Below are 21,265 nucleotides of genomic sequence, written 5' to 3' on the forward strand. Positions count from 1 at the left end.
TTAGGGACTATGGAGGGTTGTTGAATGGGGGTGGGGGTTATTTGCTTTCTTACATTTATTTTACGCACTTATATAGCGCCACTATATTCCGCAGCGCTTTTACAGACATTAGCGTCCAACTGTCCCCAATGGGGCTCACAATCTAAGGTCCCTATCAGTATGTCTTTGGATTTCCGATTCTTTCCAGTGACAGGATGATGACAAACACGGCTCCGCATGACCGATATCCCGAGCCTCATGACTGGCGCATGTAAAACTGCACTAATGAAAGAAGCACTTTTCACCATTTCGTATATAATTTAGTGACACATGAACGGAAGGACCCACACACCCCCGCCTGAGTCCTACAAATTGCAGGCAGGTCCTCATTTTCTTAATCGCGAAGGTGGAGCGGCGAGGTCCAAATTTAGGTTTCTACTTTTACTGCTTGTTTGATGTAATACTAGAAAGGTAATGACGAGGGAGATGATGGTGATGATGATGAGCGTCCTTATTACACCGCCCCCTCCGCTAATCTCAGCCCTGCTCTGGTGAATGCGGCTGGAAGTCAATGTATGGAAGGGGGCGGAATTTAGCACAATGGTTAAAAATATCAGAACAAAGGCCGCACCTTGGGTTTTTTTTTTGAAAAGAGGATCCCATGAATGGCTGTCACTGAGGCTCAGCAATTGTCCTGTTCTGTAAGGGGGGAAGGCCGGAGTGTTTAACATGGGCGGAGATAGGAAGGGGGGGGAGAGAGGTGCTCACTGAGCCAGGCTGCATTTCACAGAACTGAACTGATGTAGCAACTTCATCATCTGCAGCAGCACCGTAGAAAGGGGGGCTGTTCCTACCACCATGAAAGAGACCTTTATTGAGGACCTACTGGGAATTGAGGACCCCCTAAACACCAGCCAGTTGTCGGTGAGTGGCCCCAAGGCACAGGATGCCCCCCCCCACTTCTCATTGTCTGGTGCCTGACCTTACTCCGTCAAGGAATCCTTTATTCTCAGCCCTATTGCCCAGGGTGCTGACCTAGCGGTGCTGAAATTGTCATTTGTAAATGCATGTAAAAAAATGACCAATGACAAACTCAGCTCTGCTACATTTGTCCAAGTTCACAAGAAACTTTTACCACCCAGACTCAAACTTTGTGCTTTTGGGTACAGTGAAAAGGCATGGGGGTAGAGGGCTAGTGTGTTTTCATAAATGAGGGTGGGGGGGTGGGGGGTTCCTTGGGGGGGAACAAAATGCAGCTTTTGTTGAAAATGCCAGGGCCACATCTGTGCGTAGACGTGTAATTAAATGGTCTGTCTCTTAAATGCTCGTTAATTAGCAAGTTGCAGTCGGTGTTGGTGCAGGAGCAGCATGGGGCTGTGTCAGGACATAACAGGACCCTATGAAGGGCTAGGACTGACCTATAGAGGAGAGGGGCTGCCAGTGTTAACCCCTTAGCTTCCCCAGTGCTTGCCAACTCATCCAAGGATATGCAACCTGGCATGTCACCGAGCTAATTGAAGACCAGTTAGGGAAGCTGTTCAGCCCAGCAGGCAGTGATTTACACAGGTTTTTTTTTTTTTTTTTTTTTCTTCTCTGCAACTTTTTGCTTTTCCTACTGTTTAGTGTATATTTTGTATACCTGTCGCTGGTTGTGCAGCGATACTGTTGTCCTTGACTTTTTGGATCATTTTTTTTTTCATGTACAGAATCTGGCGCGCTTCATAAAGCGTGTGTGATGTGACGTCACAAATAGTTTTTGGTCTGAAAACAGTTTTATAGAATATATTATATTTTTATATATATATATATGAATACGGCTCATTACGCCTGACGTCCATTTTAGTCTCAATGAAAATAAAGGAAATTCCTTAATGTGATGCGTGTTACGATGCGGTCCGTGCGGATTTTTGAGCAGCTTTCTCTGTGTTTCCGCACCAAATCCGTGTTACTTGTGGATTTTGTTGCAGATTTGTCCTGATTTCACCCTTTTGTGGTACATTTACTAAGAACAGTTTTTTGCGCCGCTCTAGGATCCCCCCCCACGGCTGTAAGATTCGTCTAATTTATGACCCGTCATAAATTAAGTGCATCTCTGGCAGTACTTGCATCTGGCAAAAAAAAAAGTTTTTCGCCAACATTTACACCTTTTTCTAGGTGTAAGGTTAAATGCACACGATCAGGATTGCGTGCGGATTTTCTGCATGGATTTGCGTGCGGACAATCCGCACCGTGGGTCATGTACATTGTATTCTATGAGAATTTGAAATTCTCAACGCACACGGTGCAGATTTTAAAATCCGCAGCATGTCAATGTATTTTTTTTATTTTTTCCTGACCGTATTCTCTTCATTCACTTAGTAAAATCCGCACCAATTGATGCGGATTGACTGCACGGATTTGCCTGCGAACACCTGCGGATTTCAGTGCGGATTCTCCGCACATGAATCCTGAACGTGTGCATGTACCCTATATTTTAATAAATTTGCCCCCACTCCGCACCCATGTCGCCCAACTACTGAAAGCGGCCTTGCGGCTAAATATTTTCGCAAGGCCAGTTGAAAAAAAGTCCGTTAATAAATGACCCCCTTTGTATAGCAAAGGGTGAAATCTGCACTAGAACTCCATAGAAACTATTGACATGCGTCAGATTTCAAAATCCACCTGGCTGGTCAATTTCTGCGCTGAAAAAAATACGCAAAGTGTACATGAGGTTTGGTAAATCTCATTCGCTTTGCTGGTGCTGTAGAACACTGCGTTTTTTCAACACGAAAAGCCCCAACGTGTGCATGTACCCTTATAGGGGGTCATTTATCCAAGAGCGGCTATTTATGCCGGTGTTTGATAGCCCCTGCGCTGATGGAGGAAACGCCTAATTTATGATGAGGTGCAGTCCTAGTCATGATTCAGGCGCACCTGGCAGTCCGTGCGCCTGGAGTGAGAACGGCGCCAGCCCCCGACTGGAGTAGATTTCGCTCCTGTTTTACGCCTATTTCCAGCTGTATATGTTAGTAAATTTGCCGGGGCCAAAGTCCTGTCCCCCTACTGGACCCGCGACGGGCATTTAAGAATTTGCTAAAAAGGGGTCTTGCAACATGCCGGACTCTGCATTTTCTTCTTGTCTACACTTCTGGCGCCGCTTATCTTGGCAAAAAACATAGGAACTGGCAGTCCTAATAGATGGACAACCCTGAGGATCAGCCTGCGATAAAGAACTGCTAAGTACTTGGCAGATCCAGAACTGCTGCTCCAAGTTCTAATGGGTGCAGCGGTGGCATCGCATCGACAGCACATGACCTCTGCAGCCAATCGCTGGCCTCAGAAAAGGCCAGTGATTGGCTGCAGCCGTATTATTAAGAGTCCGGCAGAGAGAATCGGGGAGACTGTGCTGCTGGATCTGCCAGGTAAGTACTTGTCGGATCTTTATCGCAGGCTCATCCTCAGGTTTGCCTGGTTCCTATTGTGTAGACTGGAAGTCTGAGATTGGTACTGGTTTTCAGTGCCTGGATATGAAGAAAAATCTGTCCGTTCACTGACAGTAAGCAGGGATCTTTAAAAATGGTTCAAACATGAAGTTCTATAACTTTAAAGGGGTTTTCCGAAATATTTTAACTGAGACCTATCCTCTAGATAGGTCATCGGTGGTCCAACCTGGGATCCCCACCGATCAGCTGTTGGAGAAGGCACCGGTGCTCGCCGTAGCATCGGGGCCTTCTCACAGCTTTCCCTAGACCATGTGACGTTGCGTTCATCGGTCACATGACCATAGAAGTGAATTGGGCTGAGCTGCAGTACCAAGCACAGCCACTATACTATGTACGGCGCTACTGCGAGCACCGATGCCTTCAAGCAGCTGATTGGCGGAGGTCCCAGGTGTCGGACCCCTGTTGATCAGATTTGATGACCTTTTCCAGAGGAGAAGTCATCAGCTAAAATATCTCAGAAAACCCTTTTTAAAGAGGTTGGCCTACTGACATCCTTTTATCACCTAACCACAGGATAGCTGTATGATCGCTGGGGGCCCGACAGCTGGAACCCCCCACTGATCAGGAGATCAGGGGCCCCTACTGCTGAGGACAGAGATTGGTTTCTCTGTCATCTCCGTAGAATTGAGGGGTTAGCCACAGGCTCTTGGGACATGCTGGGAGTTGTAGTTACACCACAGAAGAAGCATTAAGGTTTACAACCCACTGTTCCAGAAGTTGGCCTAGGTAGGACATCATGTCCACATGAGTACAATAGGACATTGCCCTGTGAGCATGGATGGGTCAGACTTGTATGTTGGTGAATGTGTTTGTTCTGCTTCGGATGTACGGTCTGACAGAACATGTTGTATGTGACATGACTCTGTGCTCACGTTGTCACTTGGCATGCCGTCCCCATGACTGGCCCGAGCTACTTATATATGGAGAATCCCAGGTGTTCACTCAGTCACAGGAACCTGTAGGCACACGCCGAGGCCGACAGCTGCTGAGGCCACCACATCGTTCTTCCCTCCAGGACCTTCTTCTTCTCTTAGCCTGGGGTCCATGACATCTGGCCGCGGTCCTTGAAGGGGCTGATACTGGGACGGTACTGGTGGTTTCCAGCAAGTCCTTCTGGTGTAACCGCTGATCCCCTCCCCCGTTATGACTGATCTCCGAATCGCTTGTCTCATGAAGATGACTTTGAGAAACAAGATTCCTTTTCCTAAGGGGGGAGAAGATGTGAAGGTAACGTTTTCACATTCAGGAGGTTACAGAAAATGGGTTGGGCACAGGGGTGGGTAACCTGCGACACTCCAGATGTTTTGAAACTACAACTCCAAGCATGCTCTTCTCAGAACTCTCATAGAAATAAATGGAGCATGCTGGGAATTGTAGTTTCACAACAGCTGGAGTGCCACTGGTTGCCCACCCCTGAGCGTATATTCACACGTGGCTGCTGATATGCGGTTAAAACTGCATCAAAACCGCATTGCAGTTTTTACAGGTGTGACATGTTGGGGTGTAGTTACTCTGGGTGTTTTTGTAAAAAAATAATGCATAAAAAAGTATAGCAAAACCGCATGCGGTTTTACTGTATATTGCCGCAGTTTTGCTACACAGCTTGTACAGTAGAATCCTATTGAAGTCTTGATCTTCTCCACCTCTGGGACCCTCACCTATCTCTAGAACGGGACCCCCAAATTAAACAAGAACACACCACGCATGCACACAGCTATTTTTCGGAACCCCCATAGAAGTGAAAGGAGGGGGTGGCCACACTTGGGTTGGGTGCTTTTGTTCACTTTGGGGGTCCTTTTCTAGAGATAAGTGTGGGTCCCAGACCCGCAGGTATGACCTTGGTGGCATATCCTATAAAATAACTGTGCATCGCCCGTAAAAACAGCGGCAAAACAAATGTGTTTTATTGCACCTCAACTGCTAGGTGTGAATATACCCTTAGGGCAGGGATGGCCAACCGGCGGCTCTCCAGCTGTTGCAAAACTACAGCTCCCAGCATGCAAAGACTGCCTACAGCTATCAGCCTACAGCAGGGCTTGATGGGAGTTGTAGTTTTACAACAGCTGGAGAGCTGCAGGTGGGCCATCCCTGCTTTAGGGTCCATTCATACAGTCCGCAAAATGGGTCCACATCCGTTCCGCAATTTTGCGGAACGGGTGCAGACCCATTCATTTTCAATGGGGCCGGAATGTGCTGTCTGCATTTGCGGATCCGCACTTCCGTTTCCAGCGAAAAAATAGAACATGTCCTATTCTTGTCCGCAAAGATTAGGAATTTTCTATTATAGTACCGGCGATGTGCGGTCCACAAATTGCGGAATGCACATTGCCGGTGTCCGTGTTTTGCGGATCCGCAATTTGCAGATCACTTACGGACGTGTGAATGGACCCTTATTAGGGTTTCTGAACTATAAAAGCAGTCTCGATGCAATGTGTGAATGTAGGTGTATATTGCCGATACAGCGAGTGGGGTAAAGCTGGCCGCCAATTTCAGGGGGTTCAGCTGACTGTGTATGGGGCGTCCGACTGTCCCCCGACAGTTATATGGGAGGATCCAGCGAGCATTCGGCGACAGTTATCTTGTCTGTGGCCTAAAGCCTTGGTCACACAGGACAGTTTGGTGCATTTAAAAAAAAAAAAAATTTTTCCACCTAAACAGATGAAAAGTGTGGCGTAAACACATGGCAGAAAAATCTGATGTTTGTGTCGTGAAATCCATCACTTTTCCACTCGTGGGGAAAGCAGGAAAATGTGGCACATAGAAAGCAGTGGGACGTGTGGAATACTCGCCAAAATCTGCATTTCAGTTCCTCGTTGTTTTTTTTTTATTTTTTAGACATGTTTGCTGTCAGTGAATGGAAACCCTAGTGACCATCCGATGCAATAAGCCTCTATATACCTAGTCCTGCTCTGAGTGGGGGAAGAGACAATGCTCTATGAGCTGAACCCGTCGCTGCACAAACCTCGCTACAATGTGTCGGTCTGAAGTTCAGGATGTTCATCTCTACACTGATACGCTTCTAGAAGCTCATTCACTGACAGCAAACGGAGGTCTTGAAAATGGAGAGGAATTTAAAACACAACATATAGCAGAGCACTGTAGAACTTTTTTATTTGATACAGTTTAATGAATTAGCCTAAAAACCGGAGGGGGGGGTTTATGAGAGAAAACTGCATCGAGCTGTACTTCAGCTGTGTGTGAACATCGTCCTGCTGCACAACCCGGGGCCCCTCCATGAAAGCTTCCTGCAAAATATATGAGTGGGGCTGTGGGCACAGCTATGCCCCTGTGACCGATCAACACGGACACCCACTGGCCCACTCACTTTCACTGGGACATCGGGTTATGACCGCACAAATGGAGCTGTAAAATTTCCGCTCTGTGTACGTAAGAATTTGAAAATCTCACCTACTTGGCTTGTGCTGTATTACACTGCGGAGTTTCTACACCGTGTGCATATACCCATAGCTTACCTGCACCCATTATTGAAATATAAAAAGTGCACAAAAATCTGCATTTTTATGACTTTTAATGCCCATGCGACAATGTTTGGCCAACCGGGCGTCATTAGGCCAATTAGGACAGATGGGCAGGATGGAGGTAGAGCAGGGGCATCACAGGGACTGGAAACAGGCGTACAGGCAAGGGGCCGGCAGTCGTTTTTTAGACGGATACACAGACTGCCGTATATGCGCCTTAGGCTACTTTCACACTTGCGTTTTTCTTTTCCGGCATAGAGTTCCGTCACAGGGGCTCTATACCGGATAATAACTGATCAGTTTTATCCCCATGCATTCTGAATGGAGAGTAATCCGTTCAGGATGCATCAGGATGTCTTCAGTTCAGTCGTTTTGACTGATCAGGCAAAAGAGAAAACCGCATCATGCTACGGTTTTATCTCTGGCGAAAAAAACTGAAGACTTGCCTGAATGCCGGATCCGGCATTTTTTCCCATAGGAATGTATTAGTGCCGGATCCGGCATTCAGAATACCGGAATGCCGGATCCGTCCTTCCGGTCTGTGCATGCGCAGACTGAAAAAAAGGTTAAAAAAAATAAATGCTGGATCCGTTTTGCCAGATGACACCGGAAAGACGAATCCGGCATTTCAATGCATTTTTTCGACTGATCAGGCATTTTTAAGACTGATCAGGATCCTGACCAGTCTTACTAATGCCATCAGTTAGCATACATTTTGCCTGATCCAGCAGGCAGTTCCGGCGACGGAACTGCTTGCTGCATCTCTCTGCCGCAAGTGTGAAAGTAGCCTAATTTATGCAGTTTTTGTTGTGGATTTTCTGCTTATGTTAACAACCCCATTGAATTGTTTGGGGAAATCGCACAAAGAAACTGACATGCTGTGGATTTAAAAAATTCCCCACGGCAGGTCAATTTCCATACATAAAAAAATACGCAAACTGTGCGTGCGACTCGGCAAATCTTTAATTCATTTGCGGGTACTGTATTACGTTGTGGTTCTTCAACACAAAAATCCTTGTGGCAAAATTTCCCGTAATCCGCATTGTTTGCAGTTAGCCTTAGGCCCCCTGCACACGAACGTTATCACCCCATGGTCGTGCTGCGGCCCGCAATGCACAAACACAGTCCGTGGGGCAGCCGCTGCAGATCGCGGACCCATTCACTTTAATGGGTCCGCGATCCGGCTGTTCAGCAAAAAGATAGGACATGTTCTATGTTTTTGCGGAACGGAAGTATGGGACGAAACCCCATGGAAGCACTCCGTAGTGCTTCCGTAGGGTTCCATTCCGCATCTCCGGATTTGCAGACCCATTTAAGTGAATGGGTCCGCATCCGTGATGCGGAATGCCCACGAAACGGCACCAGTGTATTGCGGATCCGCAAATGCGGTCCGCAATACGGCAACGGGAAGCACATGTTCGTGTGCAGGGGGCCTTAGTGGTTTTTAATGCGGTTTAATCCATTTGGCTTGGTTTCCATGCAGCTGCTGCAAGAGGAGTAGTGTGCCGCGCGGTGCTGCAAGTCCACAGCAGTTGGCCTGAATTGCCGCAATTGTGTTTTTGTTTTAGTTTTTTTTATGTGCTTCCCTTGTGTTTCCTGAGAAACCATGGCAAACTGCTGCAGTTTTGCTCCTCCACATGACCTACAACTGCCTCGCAGCCGCTTCCTGGGCTCCCGAACTAAGAAATAAGAGCCTATAAAGTCTGAGACACATGGGGGTACACTGGGGTCCCAATTATAGCTATGGACATTAACCACAACTTAGGCTTCGTTCATATCTCCGTTTGAAGATCCTGCAGGCTGATCAACAGAGAGCAGCCTGTCGGATCCTCTACTTCACCGCCGGATCCCCATTGACTGCAATGAGGTAGATTTCTGGTATAAATACTGGGTTTTAGCTTGAATTTTCACCGGATCAGGCAGCCAGATCTCCAAAACAAGGATGTGAACACAGCCTTAAAGGAGTTGTCTGGTTTCTCATTTTGATGACCTATCTCAATGGAGATAAGAGCTGCATTTACTAGAAGCAATCCCCTCCACTGTATAGGGACATGTATTTACATGTGCAAAATATCTAGAACTAACGTTCCTCTGAACGCTCGTTCCCGACAATCTGCCCGACTAAATGTGCTGCCGATGAACGAGCGAAACGCTGGCACGTCAATCATCGTTTCTGGGCAGTAGATCTAAACAGCGATCTGTTGCCCAGAAACAATGCAGCTATATGGGGACGAGGGATCGGTATATTGACCACTTTATCTCGTACTGTAGAGGTGATCGCTGCATGTAAATGTGCAGTCTCCTCCACTGAACGAGCAGATGACTGCCAGGATAATTGACCGTCTATTATGTGGTGTAAATCCGCCTTTAGACTATTTAGTCATAAAATGGTATTTTTCTACCGCTGGGTAAATGCTGAGGCATGAAGAGCAGATAACTTGTGAGATCACGTGGATGCAGAAGTCATGTGTCCTGTAAAGTCTGACAGGAAGACAAGGGATTTGTTAATTAGATAATTAGCGGGCAATTCACTACTAGACTTTACATTCCACGCTGTATATATGTGTATTGTACCAGGGCTTGCACCGGCCACAGCAGATATCTGGTGGCTGGAAGTTGTCAACCCAATCACCTCCACGTTTGGCAGAATTTAAAAAATTGCAGGAAAAAAAAAAATGAAAAAGGGAGTTTTGCAACTATATGGCCTTGCGTGTCTTGTAGGTAATTGCCTACCCAATGAGCTGTCATATTACAGCAGGGGTCTATTTTTATTCGATGAGATTTCTAAGATCAGCTGAGCAAGTGTGCACGCTGACCGTTCCTCATTCCCGATCATTGCATGCTCTGTCACCACGTGTAAAAGGACCCTTAGGGCTCATGCACACGACCATTGTTGGCCGATGTCCGTATTGCGACCCACAAACAGCTGGTCGGCAATATACCGGGCACCAGTTGTGTGCGCTCTGTATTAAGAATGCAGACCCATTCACTTAAATGGGTCCGCGATCTGGGAGATACAGTGCAGAGGCATGGAGCGGAGGGACACGGAACCACTATGGAGTGTTTGTGGCGTTTTCTGTGGCCAAAAACTTGTTCTTTTTTTTTTGTTTAGTTTTTTGCGGTGCGGACGGATCACGGATCCATTCAAGTTGAATGGCTCTGCATCTGTCTGCGCCAGCCACGTGCAATTTGCAGTCCCCAATGTACAGGATGGGCGGCACACATTCGTGTGCTTGAGCCCTTAGGGTGCTGACACACATTTTAGGCTACTTTCACACCTGCGTTCAGGTGTCCGCTCGTGAGCTCCGTTTGAAGGGGCTCACAAGCGGCCCTGAACGCAGCCGTCTGGCCCTAATGCATTCTCAGTGGAGGCGGATCCACTGAGAATGCATCCGTCTGCCAGCGCTCAGCCTCCGCTCCGCTCAGTGAGCGGACACCTGAACGCTGCAAGCAGCGTTCGGGTGTCCGCCTGGCCGTGCGGAGGCGAGCGGATCCGTTCCGACTTATAATGGAAGTCAATGGGGACGGATCCGCTTGAAGATGACACCATATGGCTCAATCTTCAAGCGGATCCGTCCCCCATTGACTTTCAATGTAAAGTCTGAACGGATCCGCTCAGGCTACTTTCACTCTTAGAACATTTTTCTAAGTTCTAATGCAGACGGATCCGTTCTGAACGGAGCCACCGTCTGCATTAATATGAGCGGATCCGTTCAGAACGGATCCGCTCGAACGCTAGTGTGAAAGTAGCCTTAGTTTTTTTTTTTTTGTTTGTTTTTTATGCAAAACCAGGAGTGGATTGAAATAGTGGAGCAGTTGTGTCTGCCCTTAAAGAGGACCTGTCCCCTCTCCTGACAGGCCTGTTGTTATAGCTTCTTGCATTCCCCAAGTAATAACAATTCTGGAGCATCTATTCTTATGGCTCTATGTTGTACTGTTCCTTTATTATTTGCACTATACGTTGTGAATGAATTGCTAGCAGTCTGCAGTAAGGGTACAGAGGGGAGGTAACAAGTTGGGGGTGTGTCCCTGCACAGACTCACTCTATCCAATCAGTGCTGCCATTTTCAGACTGTGCAGGTACACACCCCCAACTGGTTACCTCCCCTGTGTCCCCTTACAGCAGACTGCTAGCAATTCATTCACAACGTATAGTGCAAATAATAAAGGAATGGCGCAACATAGAGTAGATGCTCCAGAATTGTTATTACTTGGGGAATGCATGAAGCTATTAAAACCGGCATGTCAGGAGAGTGGACAGGTCCTCTTTAATACTTTATCTCCTCCGATGATTTTTGGCTTAAAAAACTGCATCAAAAAGCCTGAACGTGTTTCGGTCCCCATAGATAACAGATTACCGCACCAATGCTAATTCATGAGATATTTGGTCCGTCTGCCCCGACGATGTTGTAGACCACTGGGCTTCACAGGTGGTTTACATAAATGGTGCATTACGCATTTGCTGTATTGCTGGACATCAAAGCCATTTGATAAGATGGGACATTCCTCTGAATGGTCCTGTAGAATGTGTCTGACCGTGCACTGACCGGATCTCCTTACAATGATTATCCACACTTTCTAAGTCCATGAATGTTTGCCTATGCTAATAGTTGTGTGTGCTGTGCTGGTTTGTTTTTGTCTTGTTTTGGTGGAATCAGCATGGGGTTATGTTGCCCTTTTAATTAGCACAATGCTCCAACACAATGAATGACTCTAGGGTACTGGAGGAACAATCCTACACGTGGAGTCCTCTTCCAGAATGACATTGAGGAGGCCGGACTATGGATTAAGTGTATTGTGGTTTGGGTGACTGGGGGTGTTGTTATGTCTATGGTTAGAAGTTATCAGAACTTTATATTGTATTTGTGCTCCTGTGTGTTGAGAGGAACCAGAAGGTGGAGCCCTGTGGGGGATCAGTAAAGCCATGCAATGAGATTGGAGGGGGATCGAGGGGAGGATCACTCATTTAGGTTTTCTTTAAAATGCCGTTCTAGGGTTTTTTTAAATATAAAATATAAGTTGAACAACCCCTTTAAAGGTTGGATGGATTGTCCGTTTCCGGGTGAAGGGTAGAGGCCTGTGAGACCTCTTCCATCTCCTGACACATCCGTTTTAGGTAACTACTTGCATTACCCATGTAATAACAGTTCTGGAACATCTGTTCTTATGACCCATTATGTGCCGTTCATTTATTATTCCTTCTAGAAGCTTTACCCAAATGTGGGTCCTGAATTAGGTGGTTGTACATGTTTGTTCTGCTGTCGGCCACCTGTGAACGTATATTTGTGTCATCCAATTATGATTTGCTCACGCTTGACGTTCCTGCCTGTATACACACATCTCGGGGGAACGGCCGTCCTCCCCAGACGGGAAGGTTTACAATTCCCACTTGCCAAAGCGGTGAGTAATCGAGCAGTTTAGCAGATTCCATGGCATGTAGAGGCAGCGAACACGCTCGTCCTTCCTCCCTCTTCGTTATGGCCGTACCCTGGAGAAGCTATAGTCTAACATGCCGCGATTGAAGAAAGGAATTTGGAGAAAACAAACTTTTGACCTTTTGGATAAGGTGAGGGGGCGACTTTGTCATTGGTTTTTGTATGTGTGGTGGTAGTGGGGGGTGAATGGGGATGTCCGTATGAGCCCTTTATTACACCTCTGTATACCTCCAATTTCATGTGGAGGCATGCAGAGGTTTTTTGTGGTTAGAAGAAACCAGAAAGAGTTGTAGCATACTACTTCAGACTCCATATGTTTGGAAGTATGCCTCCACACTCATGGGACACAGCTTCATGTGGCATTGTGCCCTACCACTTGCACTCGGCTCTAATGTGGCAGCACATTTTAATCCATGCGTTTTCTTCTTCCAAGTTGTCCAGGATGGTGGTGGTGGTCACAACAAGGCCAATAGCCCCAATTATAAGGAGGAGAATGGCACTCTATGCAACTGTTGACCTATCGTACTAGTTGAACCTTTATTTACATATTGTATGTAGATCCTTTATAGCTTTATGTAATTGCATATGGCACACCTGCTGCCCCAGACCTTCCAGCAAGAGCCAGAACTTGTCCGCAAATTTGTAAATGGAATTTTCCATCCTAAATTGGAACTTGTATGAACCTTGAGAAGCATGTTAGATCCTATTGTAACACATCAACCCTATAATTACCAGTGATATAATTGCTATGTTTTATCGCTGATAAACCAGCTTGTACAATCTTTAGTACCTGTATTTGCTACAATGGTGCGTAGACAACGTACTGATGGACTATGCTGGAAGACCATGATCTCCCTCCTGTGGTGAATCTTCAACATTTCCATTCACCGACTGAGGCAGGCAGTTATCGGGAAGAGACCATTCCATCCTGATAATTGCCTGCTCGTCAGTGGAGATGAGAGCTGCATTTACGGGCGCAATCCCCTCCACTGTATGGGGACATGTATTTACATGTGCAGAATATTGGAGTATGCATGGACAGATGTAGGGTCTCCTGTGCAAGACCAGGGGGTGGGATTCTGATGGGACCAACCAAGCCAGATGACTGTGACAAAGAGGGGCTTGAATGGAGCCGTGGTCAGGTATATGCTGCTACTCCATTCATAAGCTGGAATAACCCTTTAGGTTTCTCTCAAGAATTCACCGGTAATTGAGTATCTTGGTTGACTGGGGTAAGGCCAAGCACGGCAGCACTGATCTTGCCAAACACCACGTCTGGATGCAGCCATTGTGGTTTCCAAGGCCCTGTTTATGGTGATGGGTCTTCTTTACCACATCTTTTGATCTTGATGTTATCTTTCTGTTGACCAGTATATTACATATGCCTTCCATTTGACTTTGGCTTTTGGTTGCTCAACCAGCTGCTTGTAGCGTTGAGCTTCCTGTCTCAGTTGATGACCCTACATAAAACACAGGATAAGCTCATGCACAAGTAATTACATCAGCAGGCAACAGTCATTTGGTTCCCCATCCATGAAAGCCAGCAAATGCCTTCTAAAAATGGCCAAATGGTTGTAAGTGGGCCTACGACCATCTGAGAGTGCCAAGAACGCAGCCCTATAGTATTGCTGGGGTTAGCATGTGTAGGAAGGAGTAGTCACACCTGAGGTGACAAATGGCTCAACATGCCTAGGGAATGGGGCAAATGATAAATGCTGGTGGCTTCTCGGCCTTGTCATTTATCCAAAGTGCATCATTAATCACGTCCACCCTGTGAGAAGCTGATGATTTCCATAATGGAGGCCTGTCTATTGAATTCTTACTAGAAGACAGATCACACGGGTCATGGGGTCAAGAAAGGAGCGCTGAGGTTGTCAAATATATGCACAATATGTCTTGGAGAGCTGGGTAAAACTAAAATATGGGGTCAGCATTAGTTTCCACAGGGTTGTCACCCAGCTTTTTGCATGGTAAGGCACATTGTGGGTTCTTTCTGAATTGAGGCACAAATTCTGCCAGCAATGCCCCCCACCTCCCCCTTCTCATAGATTTGAGGGGTTGGGTGCGACCACTAGTTCTGTACTCCTCCATAGCGACACCTGCCTTTCTACCTCTTCTCAGCCATGACCCTCCAGCAGGATGGTGGATAGATGCCAGTTTTGTGCCAGGCCTCCAACAGTTTATACGTTTCTGTGAGTCACGAGCATTTACAGGTTGTGTTTTTTGTTAGTATACTACTGTAAGCTGTGAATCATGCGTCTGAAAGTTTGACTATTGCACAATGAATCCGGCCCCGGGACTATGTAGGCATGAGCAAACAGGACGATCACTCATTCCCTCACACTACCAAACACCGAGTCCAACTTAAAGGAAAAACATATTCTAAAAAGGATTATGTACCTATTAGTAGCTATCACTGAAGTAACAAAGACTATCTATTGCTCCAGCTATGGAATATATAGAGTTAAAATGTTGGTCCTGAGGTGCCTGCAACTGAGGAAGGGTGTAGCACTATTTCTTTACATGCATATTAATAATTTCTCACCAGGCATGTTACCTGTGACTCTATCACAGCAGGAAATCCCAGCAATGATCTAAAACACCAATCCGACAGCTGAGTTACAGGACCTGCAGACAGTCTGCTCCTTCTGCCTCAGTCTCTGTATATGAGGCTAGAGGAATTGTCTCTGGCCTCTTATCTAGTTACCATCTTGATTTATAAGGGAAGCTGCACTGTAGGTGTTCAGTTTTTAAAGGGGGTTATCTCGTGTATCATTTTCCTACCAAAAGCCTGAAATGTTAATACTGGTTTTAAAGTAATTTCCAGTATTTATAGAATTTATTTTTTTCTTCTGTGAATTCTCCCCCCCCCCCCCCCTCCCCTCTGGTGCTGCTAATCTGTACTGCCAAGGGTGACCTCTGTGCAAAATCAGCTTCCTTCCACCTCTGGCAGCTGATAATATAGTCTCTTCTTAATTCCCCCTGTAGATGCAGTCTACTGAACTTCACTGCCATGCTACTGCAAGGGCTCAGGTCCTTCCTCTAAAGGCAATACACAGAAGATAGCTGTTGGCCGAACACTCGTTCTTCTGACAGCTCTCGCTCCCGATTTCCCCCCCCCCCCCTCATATAGACGACTGCATGACCCGGCCAACTAAGCATGTGTTCTCATTAGAAAGAGGAGGAGGAAGCCCCTACCGGATTCATCTAGTAGTGACTTATCTCCCCAAAAGGATCAGGCAATAGAAATCCAACCTGCCTGATCGTAATCTCCTGCAGTATATGCCATCAAGGGGGAAGTCGGTAGGCCACCATACACTTTAGATGGTGTGCCGGTCCAGCATGTTTTCGTCAGCATATACCGTATCTTAAATGTATGGTCCGCTTTAAGTAAAATGTTTTTTAGTTTTTTTTTTCTGCTCCTTAAAACCAGATGGCGACAAACATCCATTTTTACTAGTCTTTTTATTTTATGAATCTGATCTGTTCTTAAAGGGGTTTTCAGAGATATTTTTATTGATGACCTATCCTCAAGATAGGTCATCTGTATCAGATCGGCGTTGGTCCGACACCTGGCACCCCCGCTGATCAGCTAGTTGAAGACAAGGCCGCGTTCCGTGCCATCTCAGCCTTCATTGTTTACCTGCCCGTCGTCATTCCTATACACTTGTATAGGAACAAGCGGCCCCATAGAAATGAATGGGACAGGGGCTTGTAGCTGCACCTGCTCACTGCTGCAGTGTCAACAGCGAGCAGGTAAACAATGAAGGGAAGGCTCCGCTCGCACAGAGCACAGCCTTCTCTTCAACCAGCTGATCGACAGGGGTGCTGGGTGTTGGACCCCCGCCAGATTTAGAAAAACCCTTTAACAGCATTCAAAGATTCTTTACAGCAGCCACCATGGATACAATAGATGGAGGGGACCTTATTGACTTCTATGGGAAAGTTTTCTAGACACGCTCTGTGACCTGTGCAGAGATCAGGAGGGAGTAGATAAGCTCTGATATCACCTTTTGTGAGTGATGGATCCTGTGTAATCTATATAGAGTTGACATCTGTCATTCTAATCTTCCTGTAATGATAATGAGATGACTGTTAAGAACTGATCTGTAGCTTAGTGGCCAGTGCGAAAACGTCAGACTTTTTGTTTAAAAAGAAAAAAAAGTAAAGAAAATTAAGTGACCACCTAAACTTTAATAAATTGTGTAACATAAAAACATGATTTAAACAGTAGGTCATTTTCTGATGACACATCCCTTTAAGACCCTTTTACACTGGCCCAGGATCAGGATGATAATGGGAACAAACATTTTGTAAGGACACTCAAACTCCTTGGACCTGGACAAACCCTGGTCATCAGTGCACTGCATGTGGTTTGTTCCTCTTGGGATAAGGAGCAGATGTTTTCCTCAAGATGTTTACCTTCCAAGGTATACAACCCCCTAATCATCAGCCTTGAAATACTTGGAGCAGCCTTGAAGGAATGTAAATAGTTTCTTCAATTAATAGACCTTCTTAAGTGTCTTGTACACAACATTTTGTGTCTTCTCCTTTCTACAAGGGTTTGATAAACCACAGATTGGAGGGTAGTTTCACACGTGGCAGAATTGCACACAGCCAATCTTATATTAGCAGCAGAGTGGATGAGAGTCTGGCAGATCTCCTTTGTCTACAATGTGGACTTTAAAAGGTTCTTTACGGATATTAATGACCTCTCTTCAGAATAGGTCATCAATATTATCAGATCCATGGAGGTCCGACCAGCTGTTAGAAGGGACCACGGCACTTGTGCGAGTCCCGCGTCCTTTTCAATGTTGGCCTACCTATGACTAGGAAGCCAGACTTTGGCCGATGCGGTAAGGTCTTGTGGCCATCAGCGATCCATGCTCCTCAGAGGAACATGTCCATTCTCTTCAGAGAAGGTGGAGCCCTTCTGAGTACCTGGCTTTGCACAACACACCGCATCCGGGTGTCATGTCGCTGAGTTTGTCTTGTTACCTGATAATCGTGTAACTATTATAATTAATCACCATCATATTCTTATTAGTTGGCCTTGACCTTTTTTAATGTCATTTCCTGAAGTGATATCAGCTGGGAATATTCTTGGGTAAACAGCCTATGCGCTGGCATGGGCGACTTCACTATATTCATGTGAAACGTGCACGGACCTTTAGGGATATGCTGTAAGCCCATATTAAGGACCCGTAGGTGCTCCGTGTGCCACTTCTATGGCGCATTCATTTAAAATCTATATTTCTAGAGGAGAATGCCTCTGCATGTGATGGACTGGTGCCATTAATCATATATAGTCCTGGATAATCACTCCTCCAATTATATTGATCAGCTAATTAATCTCAAGTAGTGGGAAAACGAGCTTTGATCGCCCGGCTGAATGGCCACCGGTCTCCATTGTTGATGGCCAGTGACGTTGTGGGAGGTCAGGATGACACTGGAAGGGTCCAGTCTTTGCCAGTATAGAAGCTTATACATGGTCATCCACGTCCGATAAATGTTAGCTGATTTTGGCAGGCCCAGCTGACCATGTGTATGGGGTCCTCCTGACGCTTCTGCAGTCTCAGGGGAGATAAGGATTGGGCATGTTGGATTTCAGCTGTCCCATCCATATTGTTCTTGGGGAGATAAGCCACTGTGCCTAGTGGTGGATGGGCCCCGGGAAACCCAGGGTCCTCCAGCCACAACTCTCCCCAGCTACATTCTCTTTGTAGGTGCAGGTCCCAGAGGTGGGACCCGCACCTATCAGACAATAGGGGCATATCCTAGCGATATGCCCCCATTGTCTAAGATGGGAATACCCCTTTAAGTACGAAGTCTCACGAGACTTCGGTGAAGAACCGGCATTTGATTCTACAGTTTGAAAACCATTTTAAAACTGCAATCCGAAGTCTACTTCAGTCTGTCTACTTCAGTCTGTCTACTTCAGTCTGTCTACTTCAGTCTGTCTACTTCAGTCTGTCTACTTCAGTCTGTCTACTTCAGTCTGTCTACTTCAGTCTGTCTACTTCAGTCTGTCTACTTCAGTCTGTCTACTTCAGTCTGTCTACTTCAGTCTGTCTACTTCAGTCTGTCTACTTCAGTCTGTCTACTTCAGTCTGTCTACTTCAGTCTGTCTACTTCAGTCTGTCTACTTCAGTCTGTCTGCTGTTTTGAAATAGTTTTCAAGTTGTAATACCGAAGTTCTTCACCGAAGTCTCGCGAGACTTGAGACTTAATAAATTTGAGCTCCGCGAAGCCCATACATTTAAATGCTCTACGAAGTTTTGAATGAAGCAACTTTTGGATCTACAATCCGAAGCGCGCTTCGTTTAACACTATTCGTCATGTGGCTTAGGGGGCATTCACAGGGCTGTATCCTTTTTGTAGTCTGCAAATTGCTGATCCGAAAAACACTGATACCAGCCATGTGCCTATTTTGTGGATCAGCACTTTCTGGCCTTTCTTAAAAATGCCTATTCTTTTCCGCCAAACGAAAACGTTTTTTTTCTGCTGGGCCGCGTTATGGACGTGCGAATGCGGACAGCGCATGGTGTGATATCTGCATCTTTTGCAGCCCCGTTGAAATGAAAGGGTCTGCATCCGATCCACAAAAAAAGTTAAACGGATGCGGACCGAAACTACGCCATGCTTGTTTGAATCACAGACCCTGTATGACGGCACACAGGGTCGCTACAGGTCCGTATTATCCATAGGGCCTCCATGTGGTGCTATATCATCCCTTTTCTTGGCCTACCAGCATTTGTACTCTTCATAGATTCACCATTCACGTAGAGCAGGCATCCTCAACCTGCGGCCCTCCAGCTGTTGTAAAACTGCAACTCCCACAATGCCCTGCTCTAGGCTGATCGGGCATGCTGGGAGTTGTAGTTTTGCAACAGCTGGAGGGCCGCAGTTTGAGGATGCCCGACGTAGAGTACTGTGCCCCAGGGATGTATCTGTGCAAAGCCGATCTGTGATATGGCTGTGTGCATGAGCCCTTAAAGGGGGGTTTCCAGGTCTCCTATGTTGATGGCCTATCCTCAGGACACATCATCAATATTTGATTGGCACCCAGACCGATCAGCTGTTTGAAGAGGCCGTGGTGCTCCGTTAAACGCCACAGCTCAGTCCCATTGAAGTGAATGGACCTGAGCTGCAATACCGAGCACAGCCACTATACAATGGCTGGCGCTGTGCTTGCTACGTTGCGAGGAGGCTGAGGCACTCACTGGAGCATCGCAGCCTCTTCATACAGCAGAACAGGGGTGTCGGGCATCAGACCCCAACCAATCGCATATGGATGACCTATCAGGAGGGTAGTCCATTAATATAGAAGACCTGGAAATCCCCTCTAATTGTCATCTGTTACCTGAACTCCTACAGTGCATTCCGTTCTTATAATAAGCAGCTTTGAGTGTGACTGGAGAAGAAAACTCATGCAGCGTACATGTGAGTGTCTGCCCGACCTATCCACGGTGCATTGGGCGATATGTGTTTTTTCCCTTCCAGTAAAGTTGGGTTTACTTTGTATTCTGGCGTACGACCGTTCCCTCTACAGAATATCCGCTTATGCAAATGATCCGGGAGTATTTTTATCTCGTCCCTGATTAGTGTTTTTATGCGAAAGCAGCATAATTTTTTTTATTTATTTTTTTTCCTCTATGAACTGACTGATAGGACTGAAATTCTGATTATCCGAGGAGGAGTTTGTCGCTCGGCTTGCTCCTGGCAGGAGGGTGGAGCAGAGCTGCAGTTCAGATGGATGTGCTGAGCTAGAACTGTAGCACAATATAGCCTGCAGTCCCAACTTGACGGATATTCACCATTTTTTCAATTCTGTATTTTAATACAATTTTATTTTATTTTTTTCTATTTTTTCCCTGTAGTATAATGCATTTTAATTTTTCGGTACTGTAATGCGGTTTCGCACACACTCATGTCTCTCTCTTCTTCTCCGCAGGCCGCCACCGTCTCAGATGGAGGTAAGACCCATTTCTACTTCTATAAGAGAATGAACTTCTTGCCCTTTGTGAAACCACTGGTAATTCATTATAACGTGGCGACAAACTCTGCTCTGCTACATCTGCCTTATCCTGACCAGTTTTGTCAGAAGTGCTGAGCGCATCCGTCACGGGGTGCTAGGTGATGGAGCACTCCTCGTCCTCGCCTGTGTTTGCAGCGTGTACAAGTTGGAACGGGTTCTTTTACTTGTCTTTGCTCGGTTGCTGTCTTTTAGTTTACTGTAGGCGAGCTGAGAAAGTCGGGTTATTAATGCCATGGAGACACCTTGTCCTTAGTCTCCATCCCCTCCAGCGCAATCCTCTGCGTGTGAGGACAGGCTGGTTGTCAGACACTACTCCGCATAGTCGTCTGTTGTTCGCCAGTCATTTTGTGTTCTTCTCGCCCTCGGGTTCACTCAATAAATGCCTGGCAACTAAGTGGTTAATGCAGGAGGTTCTGGGTTTATGCATCTCCGTAATGGGTGCCGCACTTGTGTTGTGAATGACCCCCCTCCAAATAGTTGTAGGGACCTGACCCATAAAAATATGCTATGGGCTCCGACTGACCGCTGCCAATTGTTTGGGTACCCTAAGGTAGACTACAACATAATGATGGTAGTCAGGGATCAACAACCTCCCGCACTCCAGCTGTTCTGAAACTACAATTCTCAGCGTGCTCCGTTCACTTCTATGGGAGTTAGAACAGCCAAGCATGTTTGCATGCTGGGAGTCGTAGTTTCACAGCAGCTGGAGCGCCGAAAGTTGCAGATCTCTGCGGTAGATTATAAATTACTGTATCCAAAAAACTGCGGTCAGTGTATGTAACCGGATATGTCCCAATATAATCCAGTATATAGTACTGTACCTGCCGATAATCTGCTATATGGGAGCGCATT

General features: G+C 46.4%; 1 protein-coding gene across 1 annotated transcript in view; it reads left to right on the forward strand.

Moving 5' to 3' along the window:
- Window positions 1–21,265, forward strand: part of RGS12 (regulator of G protein signaling 12) — a 146,605-nt gene that overhangs the window by 62,746 nt on the left and 62,594 nt on the right. Inside the window, 1 exon segment of the mRNA XM_044295721.1 lies at window positions 20,330–20,351. Within this exon segment, the coding sequence (XP_044151656.1) occupies window positions 20,330–20,351 (22 nt within the window).

This window comes from Bufo gargarizans, chromosome 1 (genome assembly GCF_014858855.1).
Source record: "Bufo gargarizans isolate SCDJY-AF-19 chromosome 1, ASM1485885v1, whole genome shotgun sequence".
Taxonomy (NCBI): Eukaryota; Metazoa; Chordata; class Amphibia; order Anura; family Bufonidae; genus Bufo; species Bufo gargarizans.